General features: G+C 38.9%; 1 protein-coding gene across 3 annotated transcripts in view; it reads right to left on the bottom strand.

The window, feature by feature from the left end:
* The window catches only part of WASL (WASP like actin nucleation promoting factor), a 53,559-nt gene that overhangs the window by 19,902 nt on the left and 11,226 nt on the right, over positions 1–22,431 (bottom strand). For all 3 annotated transcript variants that reach the window (XM_076329731.1, XM_076329739.1, XM_076329748.1), the window contains exons 2-4: positions 6,507–6,641; positions 4,958–5,044; positions 4,320–4,416 (exon numbers count right to left, since the gene is read on the bottom strand). In XM_076329731.1, the coding sequence (XP_076185846.1) occupies positions 4,320–4,416; positions 4,958–5,044; positions 6,507–6,641 (319 nt within the window). The remainder of the gene's footprint in view (positions 1–4,319; positions 4,417–4,957; positions 5,045–6,506; positions 6,642–22,431) is intronic.

Below are 22,431 nucleotides of genomic sequence, written 5' to 3'. Positions count from 1 at the left end.
TAAAGACAGACAAGTTGCCTCTTAGCTCACAGCAGGTTACTTTTAGGCACAGAGGTGGAGAACCTCTGCAAAGGTGCCTCAAGCAAACGGCATCAGGTCTGGGGATGGGGGAGGGGGAAGGCTTTTTGGCCAAATACTGTGCTTTCTCTTCCTAGAATACTCAGTTTAAGAAACCACTGGTGTTGTACTGCAAAAAATCCAACAACCCGCCCAAAAATACCCACCCAACCCAAATTCAACTTTTGGAACATAATTAAAGTTTTATTCAACAACTCAGAGACAGCAAAGAAGAGTGCAAGTCATTTGGCACAGGATGGGAAGCTGGCAAAAGCTGGAGGTATTCATAGAAAGTGTTAAGTGGTCTTGGGCCAAATCACGGGAATCTGTTACAATTTTCATTAGAAGAAAGAGTTCTAGAGAGAAAAGATAATGGAAAACAAAGCAAGACATTTTAAACACTTCCTGTAATTTTTGCTGGGTATATAAAAGATTAATTTGTGGCCCAAAGATACTAGATCTGTTTTTCTATGGTTCCCACTTCCGACTAGAAAATATGAACTCCTGTTCTGAAGTGCAGATGACCTGACTGGAGAGTGGCGGATTTCTCCTTTTTTGAAAATGGAGATGCCCACTGATCCAAAACAGATCAACTTCACCAGCTGCCTATGTCCAAAAAACACAGCTCCCTTCAATAAGTATTCCTGGAAACAAGAATGATCTCTGCTGAGACTTGAATCCAATGCAAGCTGAGCACTTCAGAGATGCCCTTGTCTCCCAGGCAGCAAAAACAAAAGCTGTGACCAAAGATGGAAAAAAAAAAAGCTCTCCATATTAAGTATCCAGCTTGAAGCTTATCAGGAGCTAAAAGCTTGTGGAGGAAAAGGGCAACTTCAGAGAGGGCTAACAGAGCTCCCACCCATAAGCTACAAGCAGTCCATAAAAATTAGTCAGGAAGCCTCCTACTTCAGAAAGGCAGTTAAGAACAAGGCTCTGTTCTACAAGTCTCTGTTGCCCTTTTATGGCTGAGTGCTCAGCATGTGGAGAGGACACTTGTGTGTGTGTACACACATTAACATTTCTGAGGCAAGATAATAAAAATAAAAACTAATGGTACCTACGTGCAAGAATACCCAAAGTAAGAATGTACTACACCAACAAGCACTGAGAAGAGAAACACTGTGTTCACCCTGCTTACTGAGGGAACTATTTGGGATTGGTTTAAGAAGTAAATGGAGAGATTATTTAAGTAAGTTTACCAGAGAAATTAACTAATTATAGTAATTTCTTCCTAACCTAAGGTTAAGAATTTAATTGACTTTAAAAAAAAACCAAACACAACAGAATTTAGCTAGATGAAAACTAGCTTGATATTAAAAAGATTAAGACAACACATCAACAATTCCTTCTCTGCCTTTCCCCCTCATTCTATTCTCTATTAGATATTTTGTACATGTGCAAGCTTTTGTACATTCTCTATTTGGAGCCAAATTTTCACCTCTCTGGAACTCCAGATGCACTTACTCAGGAGTTGTCTGTATATTGGAGTGCATTTCATGCTGAGTGAGTGTCCTGGTTTCAGCAGGGATAGAGTTAATTTCCTTCCTAGTAGCTGGTACAGTGCTCTGTTTTGGATTTAGGGTGAGAACAATGTTGATAACACACCGATGTTTTAGTTGTTGCTAGGTAGTGCTTACACTAGTCAAGGACTTTTCAGCTTCCCATGCTCTACCGACTGAGAAGGCTGGAGGTGCACAAGAAGCTGGGAGGGGGCACAGCCAGGACAGCTGACCGAGAACTGGCCAAAGGGATATTCCATACCATGTGACGTCATGCTCAGTATATAAAGCTGGGGGAAGAAGAAGGAAGGGGGGGACGTTTGGAGTGATGGCGTTTGTCTTCCCAAGTAACCGTTACGCATGATGGAGCCCTGCTTTCCTGGAGATGGCTGAACACCTGCCTGCCCATGGGAAGTAGTGAATGAATTCCTTGTTTTGCTTTGCTTGCGTGTGTGGCTTTTGCTTTACCTATTAAACTGCCTTTATCTCAACCCATGAGTTTTCTCACTTTTACCCTTCCGATTCTCTCCCCCATCCCACCGGGGGGGAGTGAGCGAGCGGCTGCGTGGTGCTTAGTTGCCGGCTGAGGTTAAACCACGACAGTGAGGAAGAGCAAAATACTGTTGCCTCTTCTTGCAGCTGTTAGACAGTATTTTGTGTACTAGTCTCGGCACCAAGACATAGTTTCATGAGCCAGAACTGCTGTTCCTGCTACCTTCCAACAACATAAGCTTTCCATAAGACTCCTGGAAAAGTCTCCTAGCAAGCCCTGAATGGTATAACAGGCTGCAAAGTGATCACATGGAGTACTCATTTCAGTTGAAAGCATGTCAGGTGGCATTGCTATGAAATGAAACATATTTTGGAAGGCATGGGAGTAAAAATCCCATTAAAACAGAAAAGCATCAAAAATACCAGACTATTACCTCTGTGTTTGAGAAGTTAAGATGCATTAGAATACACACAATTTATATATACATTATAAATAATATACAACTTATATATCATTTATATTATATATAAATATGTATAAATTAATACAAGTTTTATAAGCATTTATATATAAATAAATAAACACCAACAGCAAATCAGCTTTGACTTGGGCAAGGGCAAAGTCTTTTATTTTAGAAGTGCATTAGATACAGTCACATCAGTGACAAATACAGAACTCCATCTGGTGGCTTGACTAAGGAATCTCATGATTGTTTTCAATTCTTGTTTTGCAGCTCTTAACGAGAAAAAAAACTTGGAAGTTTTTTTTGTTTGTTTGTTTTTTTAAATTAAAGTTGTCTTCAAGTTGTAAGTGTTTGCAGAGGGGGAGTTCTTTGTTTGTTAAAAGACAAGGTATGGAGTAAGCTCACCCTACAACATGAGTTTGAGTACACAAACCAAGATATTAGCTCAATGAGTAAACAAGAAAAACTTATGTGGTCCTGTGAAAAAAAACTCTATCTGGAAGGACAGAAGTGAACCTCTGTGCTGTGAACAGGAGGTTTGACTGAACCATTTTTTTCAAACAAAGTTTGCTATGGCCAATAATGCAAACGTATTTCCTCCCAAGTCATGTCTGTGCACTGTAGCACTGTGTTTTAGACACATAATAGAGTGAAACTTCAGGAACAGGAGATGCAAGCTGATGCAAGATTACTTTTACACAACGAGTATGGGAAAGATTATTAACGCCACTTCTTAGTGACCCCACTTCTTCTCATGAAACCCTATGAACTTATTCTAGTTCTGAGCAGAGGGAATCTTAAAAAAGCTATTTAAGCTTCTGGAACAAATGCTCTGCACCTGAGACACCATACCTGAATGAAATCCAAGTGAATACATATAGATCATGTAGGTTCTCAAGAATACTTGCAAGGATGGCACTCCAAGATGAGGGCTTCCTCCCTTTACATTAGTCTACACTGCATTGCTAGTGCAATTCAATTCCCGAATGGACTACAAAAAATGCATCCTATAGCTTGAACACAAGTCCACACTACAGCTTACAGCAAGCCTGAGCACATCCACGTGTTCCCGGCCTGTTTTATATCACCTTATTCTTCATGGACATATGGCTGTCAGACAGGCAAGTTGTTTATGGGCTCCCTGGAAAAGGACCAAGACAAGATCTGTAGGAAGCCTGAGCTCCCTTTAAAACACTGACCATGTTCCTAAGGCATCTTGCAGCTGGCAAAAAGCATACTGTGCTTCAGACTGCCCTGTGCTGCTAAGGACAGTATAGGCACATTATGTCTTCTGTTCTTGTCCTCCGCCAAGATCACTGGTTTTGAATAAAAGATATTTCTCTACTAAATGCTGGACCAATGCCAAAAATTCATTCACATGAACTACTGAACATACCAGATGGTAAAATCTTTGTTACAACCCACTTGGGCTGAATTTAAACAAATCAGTTATAAACAGCCCAGAGCTAAAAGAGTGTTTAGTCAAATGTGAAAACAGCTTACAGAAAGATTTCTAGTTTTCCCACTGACAGCTTACCATTTTTGCTTCCTCCTGATCTATATTTTCAAACACCACAACCCTGGAGTCTCAGCTTACAAGGAAACTTACAGCAAGGAGCAGCAAGTTAAGGTATTTCAGATTATTTTTGCACAATAGAGAAAAGAAGCACACTTTAGTAACACAATTACTTCTAAATATAAATATGGCAGTAGTGCCTCCAGTAGTTTTCAGACATAGAAGTAGCTTCCTGCCTCCCCCCAAAACAACATAAACAAGCCTGAATTTAAGATTAATTTGAATATTTACCAGATTTTCTCTGCCGTCGTCCAAGTAAATCTGTTACTGTTTTGCGGAATAGTTTAGCTTCTTCTTCATTAGCAAAATTAAGACCAACTTGACATGTCTGAAAAACATTAATATTCCCCCACCCATGACTAAGAAAATGTTTCAAAGGCTTTCTTAAATGTCTTCTTACACCTTCTGAAGGTGTAATCAGAAAAAAGTCATCACTGCAAATTTGGAACCAAGTCTTAGTGAAACATTCTATCTTAGGAATGTCTGTCTACTAATCAAGTTTCCAGAGATCATGGCTAACAAATTTGAGCAAAATCTTGCAGTGAAATCAAATGGGAGAGGAAAATTTGTGCTTTAAGAATATATGATACTTCACAAACATCATCTGCAAGTCAAAATGTAATTTCATTAAAAGGAGTTGAAAATAAAGAACTACATTTTATGCTTCTGTCCTACTGATTAAGTTTTTCAGTTGAGACACAAAAAAAATCCTTTTATAAATAAACTTAAAAAGCTTCAAGGAACACAGGTAATATTATACTTTTATAAATAATTTACAGAATGAAATAAAAACCTCAGTTACATTAAAAGAAGCTACTGTTCAAATAAAAGGCATTTTAAAATAGGTATTCAAAGACGTTGAGACTCACATCTCCAGCAAAGGTATGAAAATATCCTCTAGGACTATTATATACAAAGTTATTGTACAGCTCCTGCTCCCACAATAATTTCCCATCCTGAAAAGAAGAAAAAAAAAGATTTTGAAAAACTTAGACAAATTGCAGACTTTAACTTCTTTTACAATAGAACCTATTGAGAGTTGGAAGCTGCATGGTGTTAAGCATGCTTAACCTTGCTATTAACCCAACGAATGAGATCAAAATATATTGGAACTTGTGGAAGACTGTTCCATCAGGTCACTGTGTTCTGTTCACATTCCTGGATGTTTTCGAAAAACATCCTTCAAGTTCTACAGTCCTGCAATAGTGATACTGGGAGCAGTAATAGTGAGCAGTGATAGGAATACAGTGTTAACAGCAATAGCAATAAAGGAGACTTCCAGTCTCCTGTTATCATCTCAGGCTTGACTTGAAAACAGTTAACTTAAAGGCAACAAAAATCTCACCTTTTTAAGAAGTTTTATATATTTAAATGGCCTCAAGTTGCGCCAGGGGAGGTTTAGATTGGACGTGAGGAAAAATTTCTTTACTGAAAGAGTGGTTAAACATTGGCACAGGCTGCCCAGGGAAGTGGTTGAGTCACCATCCCTGGAAGTATTTAAAAGACGTGTAGATGAGGCGCTTAGGGACATGGTTTAGTGGGCGTGGTGGTGTTGGGTTGACGGTTGGACTCGATGATCTTAGAGGTCTCTTCCAACCTTAATGATTCTATGATTCTATGAAATGGCATTATAGTTCAGCACCCAAGGAACAGGTTTCTCACTAAGTCTAATAGCCAAGTGACCAAATCACAAAGTGAAATGCAAATGCCAACTGGCAATCCTGAAGAAATCTGAGAGACTTCAACCACTGAATGCAGACAGATAACTAGCTGTTCCTGGCTGTAGGGATAATGGGAAGCTTTCCAAAGTCTCAGCAAAGTCAGTAGGACTTATGCTTCTCAGTATCATTTTTGTAACGAAAACACATCTTGGACACTTCATCTCTTAGTTCCCACTGCCTTGAGTGAAATATTATAATAGGACAAAGATCTTCAGTATGAATGTATATATTGTGGAGCGAAAAAAAACCCCAAACTTGTTTGTCCTGCAGTTTTCACATGCACCAACACACTAATCAAAAAGATTGTTTCCACCCATACAGAACACAGCTTCTATTTTGTTAGTATCATCCAAAGTAGTGGATTTTGACAGCTAGCCATATCAGTGACACTATACTAACTTTCACTAGTTTGACTAATCAGATCCGTAGAGGACAGCTTCTGTGAGCTGTAAGAAAATTGTATCTGATATTTATTTCATCCATAAAAGCTGACATCTATGAAATAATTTAAATTTAGAATACCTGAGAAAGTTGCACTTGCCTATTAATAAGCACTGTAATTGCACCGCTTAAAGCACAACCATTTACTTGAGAATTTCTGAGTTTGTAGATACGACATCCTACACTCATTCAATTCTAAATGGAGAATGAATACAACCAAGCTTAAAGAGTCTGAAAAAGAAAAAAAGATGCTTACCTTAATGTCAAATATTCTGATAAAATACGACCTCTGCGGATTGTCCTTTACAAGGCAAGCTACACCACAGCATTTCTTTGACCACATGGCATTGCGATCTGCAGCGTATATTTGAACAACTGCTGAAGACATCGTCTAAAAAGAAAAGGTAGCTATTACTTTAAGGTAAAAAAATCACAAATTCTACATTTCGTCTTTTATCAAAGCATCTCTTAATTTTGTTCCCTGTTCTAGGCAGCAACTTTGATGATTTCCCAGGTGGTAACACAGTAAAGTTCAAATGACCCCAAATCACTTCTACGCTTTAGATTTTAACTTCTACACAAGATTTAGACATCTTAAGAAACCAATTGAACTTTTTTTTCTTGCTCATAAAAATCAGCAGAGACTTTGCCTGTAAGAGGCAGACCAGTAACTACGGTGGTCACACAGAGAAGCCCCACTGTGCAACTAAATTTCTTTCAGTTCGGTACTTCAAACTGGATAGAAATGCAATACTCGGGCTAGAACTGTAAATTACACAGCGCCTGGAAACACTCCCAGGTACTGGAACGCAACTGTCTACATTGCTTAATTGTTCAAATGGTCTCTGGCATGAGTTTAGCCTATGCCAATTAGCAAACTCCTAAAATTCTTGGGCATGGTTTGAGAATTCACATGAGCTAGGCTCGTTCCCAGTTGGCAACCTGAAATAATCCTGTTTTCAGATTGAGATATTTTAATAAGAGATGAAGATTATTCCACACCAGATTGCTTCAATCACTGGGAATGTTCCTCAGCATATTGTCTAGTATATATGTGTCTTACCTTAAGAGACCTATGAGGGAATGAAAATTGGAGCCTTTGAAGAATATTTATTTAACAGCCAAGCCATAAGGACATAAAGCTTAAAGGTTCTGTAATGGGACAGACCAAAGGCTATCTAGCCCAGGATCTACGCTCCAAGAGCACCAGATGCCTACGTAAGAATACAAGAGTACACTGTTACGCTATGGGAGTATACCCCCAGCAACTGGCAGGTTGGAGCTCAAAGCTCCCCTGAGCCAGCATATGTGTTTTACAGCACATGTTGGATTTTTCCTTTGTGAATTTGTCTAATCACTCTTCAGACCCATGTAAACTTCTGGGCATGATTGTATTTCACAGTTCACTTATGCACTGTGTGAACAGTTAGCTACTTTTATCTAAAAGTTTGCCACCTGCTAGTTCCAGTTGACTGTCCCTCCTTGTTCTTACACTAGGAGACAGTGTTAATGGTTTCATAGTTGCCTCTCCATGCTGCACATGCTTTTATAGATATCTGCCACACTTCTTTGCCCTGTAAGTTCTCTACCGATACTAGTTTTAAGTCATTCTTGTACCAAGAAAAAAAAAAATAAAATCATTCTACACTTTAATTAGCCTTGTCGCTCTCACATGGATCTTACCTAGTCCTACTACATCCTTCTTTGATTGGGGATGAGACTTATGCTGTATGAATCCAGTTCATTAGCCTTTTGAACATAGGGTCACAATAATACTGTTTTCTGTTTTGTTCTCTATTTCTTTCCCTGTAAGTCAGAGAGTTTTATTTCCTTTTTCACTATGGAACGTTAAGCAGATGTTTTCATAGATCTGTTATACTTCCAAGACCCTTCTGGAGGGATCATATCTAATCTGAGTAATGGGCTCCGTATTAGGTTTTCCCCATCTGCTCTACAAGCATTACTTTGCCTTCATCAACACTGACTATGTACCAAAACAGTTAACATCTAGCATGCAGGCATGTCTTGTTGCATTATGAGATTACCTATTAAATATCAGTATCACCCATGTCACACTTTTCAACTGGTTTAAAATAACCAAAAGAATAACCTAAGTTTCATGGGATTTTTTTTAATCAAAAAACCCTTCCAATGTTGTTAAAATAGAGTCAAAGTAACATAGCCAGACTGACAGCTACTCCTTAGGGAAGCTTTATAACCTTTGCCCAAGAACTGTGATGTAACTTTCACAAGTCAAGATCTAATTCTGTTCCTCTTTGCAACCACCTCTTCAGAAGCTGCCAGACTGACTATTCATCTTTCTGGTAACCTATAGAAAAAGTTAAAAGCATGACTGATTAATGAAAAGAAAGCTTTGCAGTTGCCTCCTCAAATGCTCTACAACTAAGTGTAGAGTAAAACTTCTCTCCCTATAACCTACATAGTAATATGAATAATTTAATCATAACTGGACTTGTCAGATGAGTAAAAAAGGACCCTTGAATTAGCCATACTACCACAACAAAACAGTTAGCTGACATTAAATTGCAGGTTTAAGAGATGCCATTTTCCCCCTCGTGTTGCAAGAGGCAAAGACTTAATTTTGGGTACAACTGGCCAGATTTTGTTCAAAACTTCTGCTAACAGCCTTTTCTCTCATTTCTCCAGTATCACCTCATTGTTAAACCAATAATCTTGTAGACACAAGACAACAAAGAGGAACACAGGTGGGCCATTCTACAGTTGTAACGAAAGCATCACATTCAACCACAGCAACTATCCCACTATCCATGCAAGAAGCCTTCTCAACCCTCCAAAACAAGCCCAGCTCCACTAACCTCCCCCCCACAGGACAACCCACAGAAATGGGTGGTCTTGGCAGAAATTACGCAACTTGAATTCAAGGCACAGAAGGCAGTGATCTGTGTCAAGAAAGGGCTCCCTATGCGTTGCTTCCTAGCGTACCTAGCAGCAAAAGCACCAACTGGATTATCTGGGTAAACCAGCAGCTGTCGTAACTCGATGATGATTGCATATAAAACCTTGAACCAGCACCTACCCCACAAGTAGACAGAAGAATATTACACAAAAAGAGTGTGTCCTCATTCTGCATAATCATAATAGATTTAATGTACACTTGGATACCCTATAAGTAGAGCTTAATTTACAAGTTAGAGAAAAATTTCACTGAATCTGAAGTAGGTGTTGTTTTGAGGCCTTAGAGTTCAATTATATTTTAACTTATTCATTAGCATTGTGCGAATTCCTAGTGTTTGACAGACTGCAATGAGGCTTTCACATGTTAGAATGTATAATTACAAATTCCACTGTTACACCACTATCATTTTTTTATTAAAAGGACAATACAGGAAAAAATACAAGGTGTATTTTTGTGGGGAGAAGGACAATAAAATCCAACTCCTTTTACTTTAGCTACTGTTCATTTTCATCATGCAGAGCAGTGGTGCCGTGCTTTATGTTATTCAGCTTCTGGAAGACAGGTGGCAAAAATATTTAATCATCCGCAGCCTTTGGAAACTTACAAACTTATCAGCAAAATTTAAAACTTGAAAAAAATATATGAACCACAAACTTCATCTACTGCTATTCATAATGAATCCTAGCCACATAAATTAAATTAAAAAAAAATTCAACTTTAATTGCAGAATTGCAGCATCTGAGAACATTTATGCAAATACTATAATTTGAGTATTCTATTGCATTTTCTGAATGAGCATTCACTTTGTCTATTTTGAAGCCAATTAATATACCCAGCTCGGTTTCTCACAGCATTCTTGAAGAGAATGTTGCATTTAAAAGTATGGTTTCTTTAAAATTGTATGTAAATATTTCTTCACAGGAGGTCACACCACCAATTTTACAGACAGAATTGAACAGGACTGCCATTAAATACTCAACGTAATTAGTGCATTTTTACTGAGATGTAGTAAGTTGATTTGTTACTTAATACCGGAAGTTATTACTGTATTTTCAAGAGGAGGATTTTGAAGCTGGCACTACTGCTTTGCTTAACAGTTTTGGTGAGGACCTTGTCCTTTTTATGTATCTATATATTTGGAAAAGGTGCATAAGGGAAAGAAATAAGGTAGCCCACCAAAAACTGATGGGCCATGGAGATGAGAATCAAGCCCCCTCGGTTCCCTTTATTTTTTCCACAGTCAACCTCCAGATGGAGGACATGCCATTGATTCCAGGGACTTGTCACACCTCTCAACCTCATGAGCTATGAAGCAGTAAGTCTGGTGTTGTCAGCTGTACGCTGGCTGCCTCACTGGCAGAGCTGGTCTCATCCCTGGAGACACATACTGCAGGATGTGTGGTATCAACAAAAGGCTCATGAAAACACCTTCTGCCTGCAAAAGGTAGCCACAACTACTCATCGCACATTTGTAGAATGTGATCACAGCAGCCACTGATAGTTTCCAACTGGGCAGCAGATAGCTGTGTACTTTGATCAGCTTCTGGTGTGAACATTTGCTGGAGTAGCCTGTTAATCACTTGCTGTAACTCAGTGTTTCTCAAAAAGAGTAAAGCAAGCCAACACAGACAGTGGCACATCTCATTATGAGAAAGAGCCATCACACTAGATTGCTTATGGCTGACATGGATTGTGAAAAGCTAAGAAATTACAGGAAACTACAGACATTAAAACATAGTGGGCCAAAAGTCACAACAAAGAGCAGCAGCAAGATTAAGGCTGTAAGAGGGTGTTCAGCCACCTCAGTATACACCAGAACAGAAAGCATTTCAAGACCCATCAGGATGGTTTTTGTAGTGTTCACGTACAGCTGACAACTGCTTGTGGTGCAAAGATCAAAGACTCATAAAATGGCTTCGGTTGGATGTGACCTCTTTAAGTCTTCCAGTCCAACCTCCTGCTCACAGCAAGGGTGATTAAAAGCCTAGAGTTCAAGTTGGTCAAGGTCCTGTCCAGTCAAGTTTAAAGGCTGCAAATCACCTCTGATGAACCTGTTCCAGTGCTTAATCACTCCCATTTTAGTGCTTGTAAAAATGCAACTAAGTTTAATGTATTCTTCTAATGGTTCAGTATTGTTATGTGTTACATGTTGACAGTACTATTGAAGACACACTAGCAGTGATTTTCAATCTTTTTCCAATTTTAGGAGTCACGTTTTTTCCAATAAAGTGCAGAACCCTGCATACGTACATAATTTAATCACACATGACAGGCTTGCTTTTCTTAGTTATCCTTTCCAGCCCCTGGAAGTATCTTACAAATAAAACTGGGGGAAAAAAAGACCTTGCCCTGTAATGTAAGAATACTAGTAGTAGCAGATGTTTCCAAGCAGAGTAACCTCTTGAAAAAAAACCATGCTGATATAATGCCTGTAGCTTCTTCACGAAGTCAGTCTGAAGACTTTCGGCTTGAAAGTCACAGTGAACACAATTAGCTACTTTAAGTTTTCTGTGAAAAAAAGCTATGGTGAATAGTTTTGTGCAATCCAAACCCTGTAAGAATAGAAATAAATATTTCCATTATCTTTTCCTTAAAGTAGGTATCTGGAAGAGTTGTCCTGATCAATACTACAGCTGGTGAGAAGGTACCTGTGGCAGGTATTTTTTAAGACCTACTATGGCGGAAATCCTTATTATGGCTAAGCCAACATGCTGAAGCCTGATCAGGTGATGCTGGGTGCTCCTGGGTCACTCATTTCTTCTTTGATACAAGACCAGGAAGATAGCCCACAGTTTGCTTCTAGGGTGACTGTTCAAGAGCAAAGGGCTGTTGCTATTCATTGACATTAAAACAGTGGTAAGTAATAGTGTTCCTCAGACAGCAGGGTTCAGGAACAGAGACATGCTGACATCAAGTACCACTTCACTGTGGAAAACGCTTAGTGAGGTGTAACTCTAATCTTGACCACAACAAGGACAGGAAGCTTCAGTACCAAGGCAATCTCTAATAGCCTAGCATTATCTGAGTCATGGAAGAAGATACGGAAACTCATTAAGACTCATGAATGAGAGACAAGAAGCAGAAGTGAGAATGCAAGGGTAGCTAACTCTATAAGAAATCGAGACTAATCCACAGAAAATTAGGCAATTAGAACTCAGTGGTTGACATTTCTTTCTCTAGATTAAAAATATTCTGCAGAAAAAAACCCCAAAATGTAGCACTGACCAATCAAGCAGAAATACTGCTGGAAATCTTAGTTTATCTCAAAAAAGCTTATGTTTAAGCAATTGCACATTTAAATGTCGATACCTTAATAAATTCATGTTATTCAAAGCAAACACAGTTGGAGTTAGACAGTGGTAATACCTTCCTGTTGTTCTCCAATTACCTTATCTTCAGTGTCATAAATATATGGAGCTTCCAAAAACATTTCTACAGTGTTTGACACAGCTATGCATTTTATCTCATCACTCTTAATACAGAAACATAAACAAAACCTGCTGCAGGGACCAGGCGCTGGAAGCTCCTCCCCTTCTCAAGGGAAGGCCTTTGGTGGCCTACACAACCAAGCTCTGCTCACTCTTTCTGGCAGTTTCATTTCCCTCCTGCACAATGGTCCCGTTTCAAGAGCAAATGTAGCTATTTCTTGGCATTGAGGATGTCTCCTGCCACATGGGAACAGCGTGTTCCCTTCCTGCTAGGAAGGGCTGATAACCCACTTCCAGGGTGAATGTTCTCATCACCACGCAATCCCACAGAAGGCACGCACTGCAATCTCCTCCAACGGTGCTTTTAAATGAACTGAATAAGCCTGCCACAATTCAGATGAACCCGAACTAATTAGGCCACATAAACAACATGCAAGTATGCTTCCCTAACAATTTCTACGTAAGTAGCAGAGGCATTTGCTAGAGTAGACAAAAATATTTCCTAGCACTTTCACAGAAACTTAGAAAACTTGAGTTTAATTAGGTTCAGAATCCTACAATATTTGTTAGCCCTGGATAGTAGATAATCCAACCCTCTAAAGCATGGGTGTCTAGTACGATGGTTTAGGTGCAATTCAGGCATAACAGCAAGAAATACAAACACAAATCAACACTTTCACCAAATTTTAAAGGTCTCAATAAGTATTCACAGGTGTCAACTTGTAATTACCTACTTTTGCAGTTTTAGACAGGAAGGGATAGAGATAGGAAGAAACAGCACAAAGGAAGAGAAAAGACTAATGACACTGAAGGCAGACTACTCTTGCTTCCTGCTGACGCCTTCATCTGAAGCACCACAAGGATTATGGCCCCACACGACAGAAGAGTAAGTACAATAGATGCATGCGACTGTCTTTTTAGCCTTTTCCCCCTTAAGAACAGTGGATCAGGCTACTTATGGTTACTGTATCTTGTACAAAAAAAAAGTGCGTGATGATACTGTCTTGATAGTACACACACACTTTTCTGTGGATAAAAATACTTTTCAAGGACTCCCCAATATTTTGACTATGAAATTACCGATTTTAGTAAGTTAGATTTCGCAACTCTCAGACTGGCTTATAATTTATGCCTTTGCACCAGGTTGCCTCCAGAATCTTCACAAATGAGTCTGACATGTGACAGTGTTTGTCCACTGAGGATCTGGATACTTCTTTATTTGCAATTTGGGTAAGCTGTGATTACTTCAATTTTTAAAGCTATTATAGCTGTTAAAGATATATTTAACAAATTACTAATAATCTTATATTTAAAGACAATTGTGTATTGCAAAAAAGTTATCTTCAGATGCTACAGACAGGATTTCAAACTAGTTTCCCATAGAAAGAAGAAATACAGAACTTCAGAAGTTTGCTGGCAGATTTCAACAAGTTAAGCAGCTGGAAAAAATCTTCTAATTTTAATGCCATTTACAGGACATTATTTTCAGAAGACAGACCGATTGCTCCACAGACAGGAAAACTAAAGCAAGATTTCACATTATTTGACAGAACTGACATAAGAGAGCCTTTTCTAAATACCCAATCACATGAGAAAAGCTTTATTTGGTGCAAGTTGAAAAATTACTCAACTGAAGACACTGAGGCCTCACCAGTTCTACTGCTTGTGAAATTATTTGCTACAATCACCAACAGTGTTCAATTTTAAGCTTAAAGCTTGCTTTTCATTTTTTAATTTCCCATGATTGCCCACTGATTTAAAAATGCACTATGCATAGATGCTAAGAAATTAATTTTTTTTTCCACCTATACACAAAGTTAGGCTATGTTAAAAATAAAGCCACTGCATAAGAGATGCTGCCTTTTTCTTATTTGAAGGGAGAAGGAAAAGAGGAAGAGAGGAAGAGAAGAAGCTTTTCTGAAACAGCAAAAAGCCACTTCAGGTATTTCCTATCATTTATGAAACATGAGGATCTTAATCTAAGTTAAAAGACAGTTCCACACAACACATAGCCCAAAACATTTAAGGGATCAAGAGACCAAAACCAATTTAAAAAACAAAACAAAACAGAAGAACAGATTCCCTGCCTTGTTCTGATCAGCACACAAGTCAGCTGCAATATCCTCACTAAAGATCTTTTACTGATGTGGAGAAGGTACCAATGATCACTAAGTGACGTTACAACAAAAAAGGGGTGAGACAAGGGACTGCTGTTTAACAAATCTAAACTATAAAAGTCCTTGTCCAGACTTAAGTCTGCAGTTGTCTAGCAAAGCGATCCTTCACTCCTAATCCTCGGTCAGCCAGTTACAGACAGCTCATTTTTCTGAGTGTCTTCAGATACAAGTTCATTTACATTTCCAGTACCTCCCAGAACCCCCCAGTTCAGCTAGAGCTGGCCAACTGCTTTTCAAACACTTGTTGCTCAACTGTGGATCACAGAAGACCAACAATTAAGATGTGGGTAAACAGCATAGCATATAAAACCAAATCAAAAAGCACATGATTAATTGAAAGAGACATGCTTTTATCAGACACAGAATAAAGATATTTTTAAATCCTACAACCTCAGTTCAGACAACACACGCAAGACTTCAGCCTTCCAGAGATATGACATAACCATAACCACAAGCACCCTCCAGATTATAATATTCCAAGCTATCTCAGCTTAGCAGATCATTTACCAGATGACATACACAACCTGGGGTTTTTGTTGCTGAACACTGTCACTTCCTGTTTACCTGCACAGCATCATTAGTGGCTTACTCAGCTGCATCTCACTGCTTAACGCTGCTGAAATCTTGGCTGGCCAGAAAGCAGCAGACACATGACAAAATGCAGTTATTTGTGTTCTGTTGTTAAAGTTGTACATTTAGTTACTTTCAGAACAACAGGAAGTGTACTGCGCACAGGCTGTCCACAAATTTGTCACTGTCCTACTGCCATGGAGCAGAAATTCTCACTACAGAAGAAAGACATTTTGTCTTGCAGCTCCACTCCCACCCCCGGCCTCCCAAGACACTCAGAATCAAGGCATATAACACTGTTCCTTTTCAAAGCTCAGGGAATTTTTAGATGAAATGTTAAGGTCTACCTTGTGATTTTGAGCCATTTTAAATTCACCAAGACTCCCAAGACTAGAATGATCCTTACACAAATAGAGCACTGTACAGATATGTAGGTTAACCGGTTCTCAAAACTATGTTTCATGGTCACACACAGAAATTGCAGATTGGTGTTTCAAGCCATACAGATAGATTCAAGGCAAGAATCATGAGTTTCGTGCAACCCATGGGATAAAATTGGAGCTCGAATCTGTTTTGTCCTGTTCCACTGCCTATTCAGCTATAGGGGAAACCAGCTTCTTTGACTCAACATTCTCTTCTCTTCTACCAGCAACCCATTGCCTTCAAGCACTAAGGCCCTCTTTCTTCAGCCTTCACCAACCATTCAATTTTCTACGCAATAATGTTTTCCCAGATGCTACATACTAATTCCATATTTAATGCAGGTTCTTATAAGCAGATCCTCACACCCACTTTGAACATATGAGAGTGCTGTGAGAAAATGTATTAGAATTCAGACCCTTATCACCCATAAAAACCTTAACAGGTTTGTTTTGGGGTTTTGTTGTTTGCTTGTTTGTTTTAAAGAATTAGACCCACTGTAGTTCTTTACAGACCCACTTAATGGTACATGTATCATCACGTTCACAAGTAAAAAACTTCAGAACAACAGTTAAATTGATTAAATAAAGGATGTGAAGCATAAGCCTCACAAATTCCTGAATTATCCCAGCTCATTCATTAATGAGCCCTTGAAAATGCCATTCAGTATCTACTGGTACTCCCAGGTCCAGATTTAAAAAAAAATAAAAAATGAGTATTTGCTTTGCAGAGGTGAGGTTTAGGTGACCTTTTCTTATGATCTTTACACCTGAGGACAGAAAATAATAAGGAATTTTGACTTCAGATACTTAGAGAACACTGAAATAAAACAGCTTTAATTGTTTTAAAAGAAAAAACTCTTTTATAAGAAAACATTAACTTCATGCCAACATAAAACAAAGAACCCCCTTCAAAATATTAACAAATTTGAGAAAAGGCTATTAAAAGCAAAACCTCTTTGAATAATAGCTAGCAACTGGTCTTGCATTCGTGTATACAACTTGTGTCCTGTCCCGTAAAGCAGACTCAATCCACTTACATAAAGGTATTTAGAGATGCAACCCCCCTCACACTTCCACTGTGCCACAACTCAACATGTTTTAATTCCTCCTTCAGCAGTTCATGTTTGAACAGAACAGTTATGATAATTCAAGTCAGATATAAGGAAACTCATAATTGCACATAAGATTTTTTTTTTTTTTAATACCAACGACTGAATCTGCTATGAATAAAGTTATTCGCAGTTATAAGTCTTAAAAAGTAGATACACTATGGGAAAAAATAGCATGAAGTTGTAGTAGTTATGTGATTCCCTGGCCATATTCAAAGCTCATTCCAGAGATACAACGCTAAAAGCTCTTCCGGAGTAGAAGACATACCTAATAGTGAAAGCATCAGCTGAATGTTTGGGAGACTGCTACTTTTCATTTTGTTCTGGCAGCAGCCTGTTGCATGATGTTTGCGTTTATTTCTCCCCTGTGCCTCAGTGTACTCATCTGTAATATGGAGATATGGACCTCTACCTCTGTAAAGTGCCGTGAGAACTACTGATGAAGAAAAAAAAAGTTATCCTGCCACAGACAGAAATGCATTACTTGGGGATGGGGGGTGGTGGTTGTGGGGTGTCTACATTATCTTCTCTGCTAATAGCAAAGGTTAGGACAGCTTAATTTCCACATCACTAGTGTTAGTTTTCTCCCCAGTGCATGAACATTAATTAATACCCATTAGCCTGGTCACTGTTGACTGTTTTAGATAAGGAAATGGAGATATTCTTTTACCATGAGGGAAGCCCCTTGAGTAGAGTGACATTTATTACAGCTAACAGTTACAATTGTCACTGCCTGTATGGGCTCCTTCTTTGTAGGTCCAAAGCACTACATTTACCAATGCACTGTGGAGGCTAAAAGCCACTTAAATTCACCCGTGTGTACACAAACTTTAGTAGTTTGGAAGCATTGTCAAATAATGGTGGTCTTATGTGGCCAATTCTATGCAAATCTCAGGCTTAAGGTAAGTCACCTATTTCCATTTTAGACAAACCACAGCTGTAAATTCTTTGTAACAAACCTACTAATGCTTTTGTAAGTCATCACCACACTTACTTTTTACACAGTATATTTAACACTTGATTCTTAAGATGCAAGAATAGAGAGCACAAGGCATATGACTCAAAACTTAATGGCAAAAGGAAAATTATTTTTATGAAACAAAAATAATTTCCCACCTACCTGGCATTTCTCAGTGGTCTCTTCCATGATAACCCTGACACCTGAGCAACAAAACCCCCTGAAGTCTTAGTACATAAGGATTGAGAAAATCATGAGACCATGCACCAAAGAAAAAAAATAAGTCTGATGTTGGCAATACCAGAGGAACTAGATAATCACCTGACAAAAGTAGTTTTGAAAACTAGGCACTCTATCCTAGTTCCCACACAGACCTTCAATAGGGGCAATCATCAGCCCATACATCTAGGTTTTTTACGAAGGATTAAAGCTACATAAAAAATGCTAGAGAGAGTTTAGTTCATCTTTTGGCATTACTACTTATGCCTCTTAGAAACTGCATTAAGAGCTTGCCCTCAGCGATATCCTGTAGCATGGGCTCTGCAGCTCAAGATTTGTGTTTAAATTCTGAGGCCAGGTATTACAAACCCTCAATTTCTACTATGCAAGAAAAGCTCCCCTGTACAATTTGTGTTTCTGTTACACTCTCCCCTTGGATTATCTAAATGAATAGTACAAAGGTAATATTTGAGTGTAGTTTATTGATGGAAAAAAAAACCTTAGGGAAAGGAATTGCTGAGTTTGCAATACTCAATTTTCAAGGAGAAAAAAGAAATTGATAGAACCGACCTCTGCCAAGCTAGGATTTCAAATCAAAGTTCAGGTGAAGAACAATTTTGAAACTCGGATATTAACAATGGAGTTGACAATTTCCTTTCTGAACTGACTACCCACTACCCAAAAATAAATGCACAGAGGACTGCTGAATGGGAAAGCTCATTCCCTGAAGCCAAAATTCTTCCTCTGTAACTCCCTATGGTGCCAGAATGTTACTTATCATGAGGTTGCCTGCTCTGCTGGGCACAACCAGAACAGCAAAAACTGTAAAGAATCTACTCATTTACAGTTAAAGCATTTATTTATACAACAAAAACGTTGTAGAAAGAGGGCAGCAGGATGTATTTTTCCGCTGCACTCAACACTTTGGTGTCCATGTCCAGTCACCAGTTTCCAGTTTAAATTGCACAATACTTATTTTCTTCCTTCAGTACAGAGCTGGTAATACAACTTCACATAGCAGTTCTAACGAGCAACCATAGGCAGAATTGAGGAACAGAGGTAGTGATATTGTTCTCAATCTTTTATTCTTAAATATTCATATGTTTGGATGGGTCAGAACAAAAGCATCCCCACAAAAAAAAAAGAAGATAATTAGCTCTCCAGTACTGCTGTGTTCCTGTTCATAACTTGTGAACATTGTTCAGCAGCAATAACAAATATGCTACATGAAAAGTTAAAAGTATGTACCAGCCTGAATGCACAGATAATATAAAAATTATTTCACTCTACTTACAACAGTACTGAAGTAGCACTAGATCTTGTGCTAGAAAGAAAATCAATATTTATTAGATCAATACAAGAGTTTAGAATCCACAAAGTCACAGCAATGTAATTTTAACATGAACACCGTAGTTTAAGATATTTTAAAAACTCTTAGGACAGAAAATATTTGTTTCAAAGAACATTTAGAAGAAACATTACGTCTGAAACTGACCTTTACTCTTTTTGGTGAGTATTGTCTGAAGAAATGAAATACAGCAAGTTGAGCCAAAAAAATAACTTTAATGAAAAAGATCTTAAGATAGCTTTGCTTTTGATCCCAGTGAAAATGAAATATTGAAAACAATCAATCTGTATTGCACTGGCAGTCCAATCATCCAGTATCACTACCCTAATCGAGCATCAGATTTGAAGCATTACACGCTTCAGTTTCTGAACTACTTTTCTGCAAGCCTCTGGAGCTGACAGAGAGGCTAACGTGCTCAATGTCACTGGTTCTTGCTGCTTGGGAGAACTGGCAACAGCCTTACTGTCAGGTCAAGTGTTGTAACTTTTCTGAAGACCTCCACTTATGCAATGATAAGTTACGGTGCTTTTATGACAGTATAAAGGCAGCAGGTATACTGTTACACCACACTAAAAATATTCATTAATACTGGTTGTAACCATTAAACAGGAAAAAAAAGGTTATTAATGACATACTGATTAATTTTTTTCAGATGTGTAACACCTTTGGAAATGAGATATTCCTCCATAAGGGCACTGATGCAACTTAAACCCCAATGACTGAAAGAAGGTACCCCTTGTCAAAGCAGACACTGGGTTTCCAGTTTTTGTATAGATATTCCCTTCCTTTGTGATCAACTAACGACACCAATTGCTCTGAGCACCTGAACAGCCTCAATCCGTTAGCATAGAAACGGAAAACTCTTGATGTTGAGTATATGAAAGATAGTATCAGTCCCAGGAGTATACAGTTTAGAGAAAACAAGCTGGTTACCTGATTAAGACAGAGTTCAAGAAAAATGACACCCTACTCAAAAGACTTTATGTAAGTATAGAAATAGGGTACCTCTTCCAGTCTCCTGGAAGAAATAATCACAGGAGTGGGACCTACATAATAGCAATGCATTAATAGGTTGCTAGAGGTTCAACATGGTAAATTTTATGAACATCAGATTAAAGTCTGTATAACTGGGTCCTCAAAAGATCTAGGAATTAAATTGTTCGCCAGAAACTTCAACACTGTGGTACAAACACTGGCAATCTTCCTACACGAAGATGGTGATGGGAGTGTGCCAGTAACACAGGTAGACCTTGAGCAAGCCTGGGGGGGGGGGGGGGGGGGTGTCTTGATTTCTTGGTAGTCCAGAATCCACTCCTGGGCACATGGACTATTTACAGAATATGAAGCAGATTTACAGAATAAATTGAAAAGCTAGCCAACTTCACCGATGGAAGCGTCCTGTAGAACATTTGTTATTCAAAAGTGCATCCTTCAGAAGGTGGCCTCTGCCATCCACTATGTGACGTGCAATATGATACAGAACGTGAGAGTTTTAGATTAGCTGATGTGGAACTAAGATCTCTAAATCTGCCAATCCCCATGTAAAAGCTTCAGTTCTGCAACAAACACTACAGTCCTCTGAAGAATCCCAGAGTCAAAAGAAGTGACATGTCAGTCAACTCACTTCAGGACCAAGTTAGTCTGACAACCCAGGGCACCATGCTGCACTTCAATGAAGTGCCCAAAGCATCTGAAGTGAAAAACCAGCCTTGATGATGCATGGCAGACATCCTTATTTATGGCTGGTTTGTTTATTTGGAATAAGCCAACTACGTCATGCCCTTTGCTAATTCAGACTTGCATCAGTGATATTGTCTGCCTCAGAGAATAAGTTATTTCCAGTGATACGGATACTGGTACTGCATCACTTCATTGCTAGAGCAATTATCGCAGCCAGAATTGACATGCAAGTCACCATCCTGAAATTAAGACTAAAACCACTCAGCTTCTAAATCCATGATGGATTGTTATCTCCCTTCTGCTCTGAAGCAAAGACCACCTGCTGTGGGAGAACTGCTTGTACAGCACCAAGCATGACCAGAGGTCCAGTTCCTGCCAGTGCTGACTTATAAAAGTAGACATTGGAAAAAAATGTGGCTTGAGGGGGAAGAGATCATCACAGAACACTAGAGGGGAAGAAAAAATAAGATAAAATATAAACTTCAAGTAAGTGTCTACAGAACTGAGGCATCTAAACACTATCTAACAGATCTAGTGGATATAGAAGACAGAACTGAAAAGGTTCCTGAGCTCGCAACTTTACATCCCAGACAGAACCAATGATTAAGGTGACACCAGAACAGGGTATGTGATGATTAAACTATCATTAGTAACGCTACTTCATGCCCTAGAACTGTCTCTGGAGCTCAAGTGGGAAACAAATTGTTGCATCTGAACTGACAGAAAACTGTTAAAACGCTCCAAAATGCAGCTGCGGGGAAGATTCCAAGAGACCTCAGCACATCCCTGGAGTCTCTGAAGACACACAGAACTTTTCTTAAATTACTTACAAACTACTCATCAGAAAAGAAAGCTCTAGACAGGAATTCATTTTCTTGGTAGGCCAGTACTCTGTAATCAAGAAGTACAGCAAGTGAAATGCAGCAGCCCTAAAGGTCACCCCTGCTGTACCTAATGCAGTCTGTAGAAGCATGGCTACAAGTTAGCCAGATCTCCTTACCAGAAGGCAAAATATTTTTTTTTTTCCTCCTGAAATTGGAGAAGAGGATCAGGAACCTTATGAGCTTGTGTTCACAATATGTCAGATGCACTTGATAATTTGACCATTGCAGTAGGTTGTTACACACACAGACACGCTTTCATCTGCTGGAACTTCTAGTCACCTGCATTTTCTCAGGTTTCCAAAAGCAGTTTCTAGGAGCAGAGAGACAAGATTGAATTTTGCTGCTGGCATGAAAACCAGGTTTGACTCTGGCTCGATGTCAAAGAGGACACTTATGAGAACCGCAGCAGAGCTGACCCTTATTCTCCAATGTACACGCTACTGACAAC

Source organism: Aptenodytes patagonicus, chromosome 1 (genome assembly GCF_965638725.1).
Source record: "Aptenodytes patagonicus chromosome 1, bAptPat1.pri.cur, whole genome shotgun sequence".
Classification (NCBI taxonomy): domain Eukaryota; kingdom Metazoa; phylum Chordata; class Aves; order Sphenisciformes; family Spheniscidae; genus Aptenodytes; species Aptenodytes patagonicus.
Note: the sequence above shows the minus strand (reverse complement) of the source record. Positions and strands in the feature narration are given on the sequence as shown.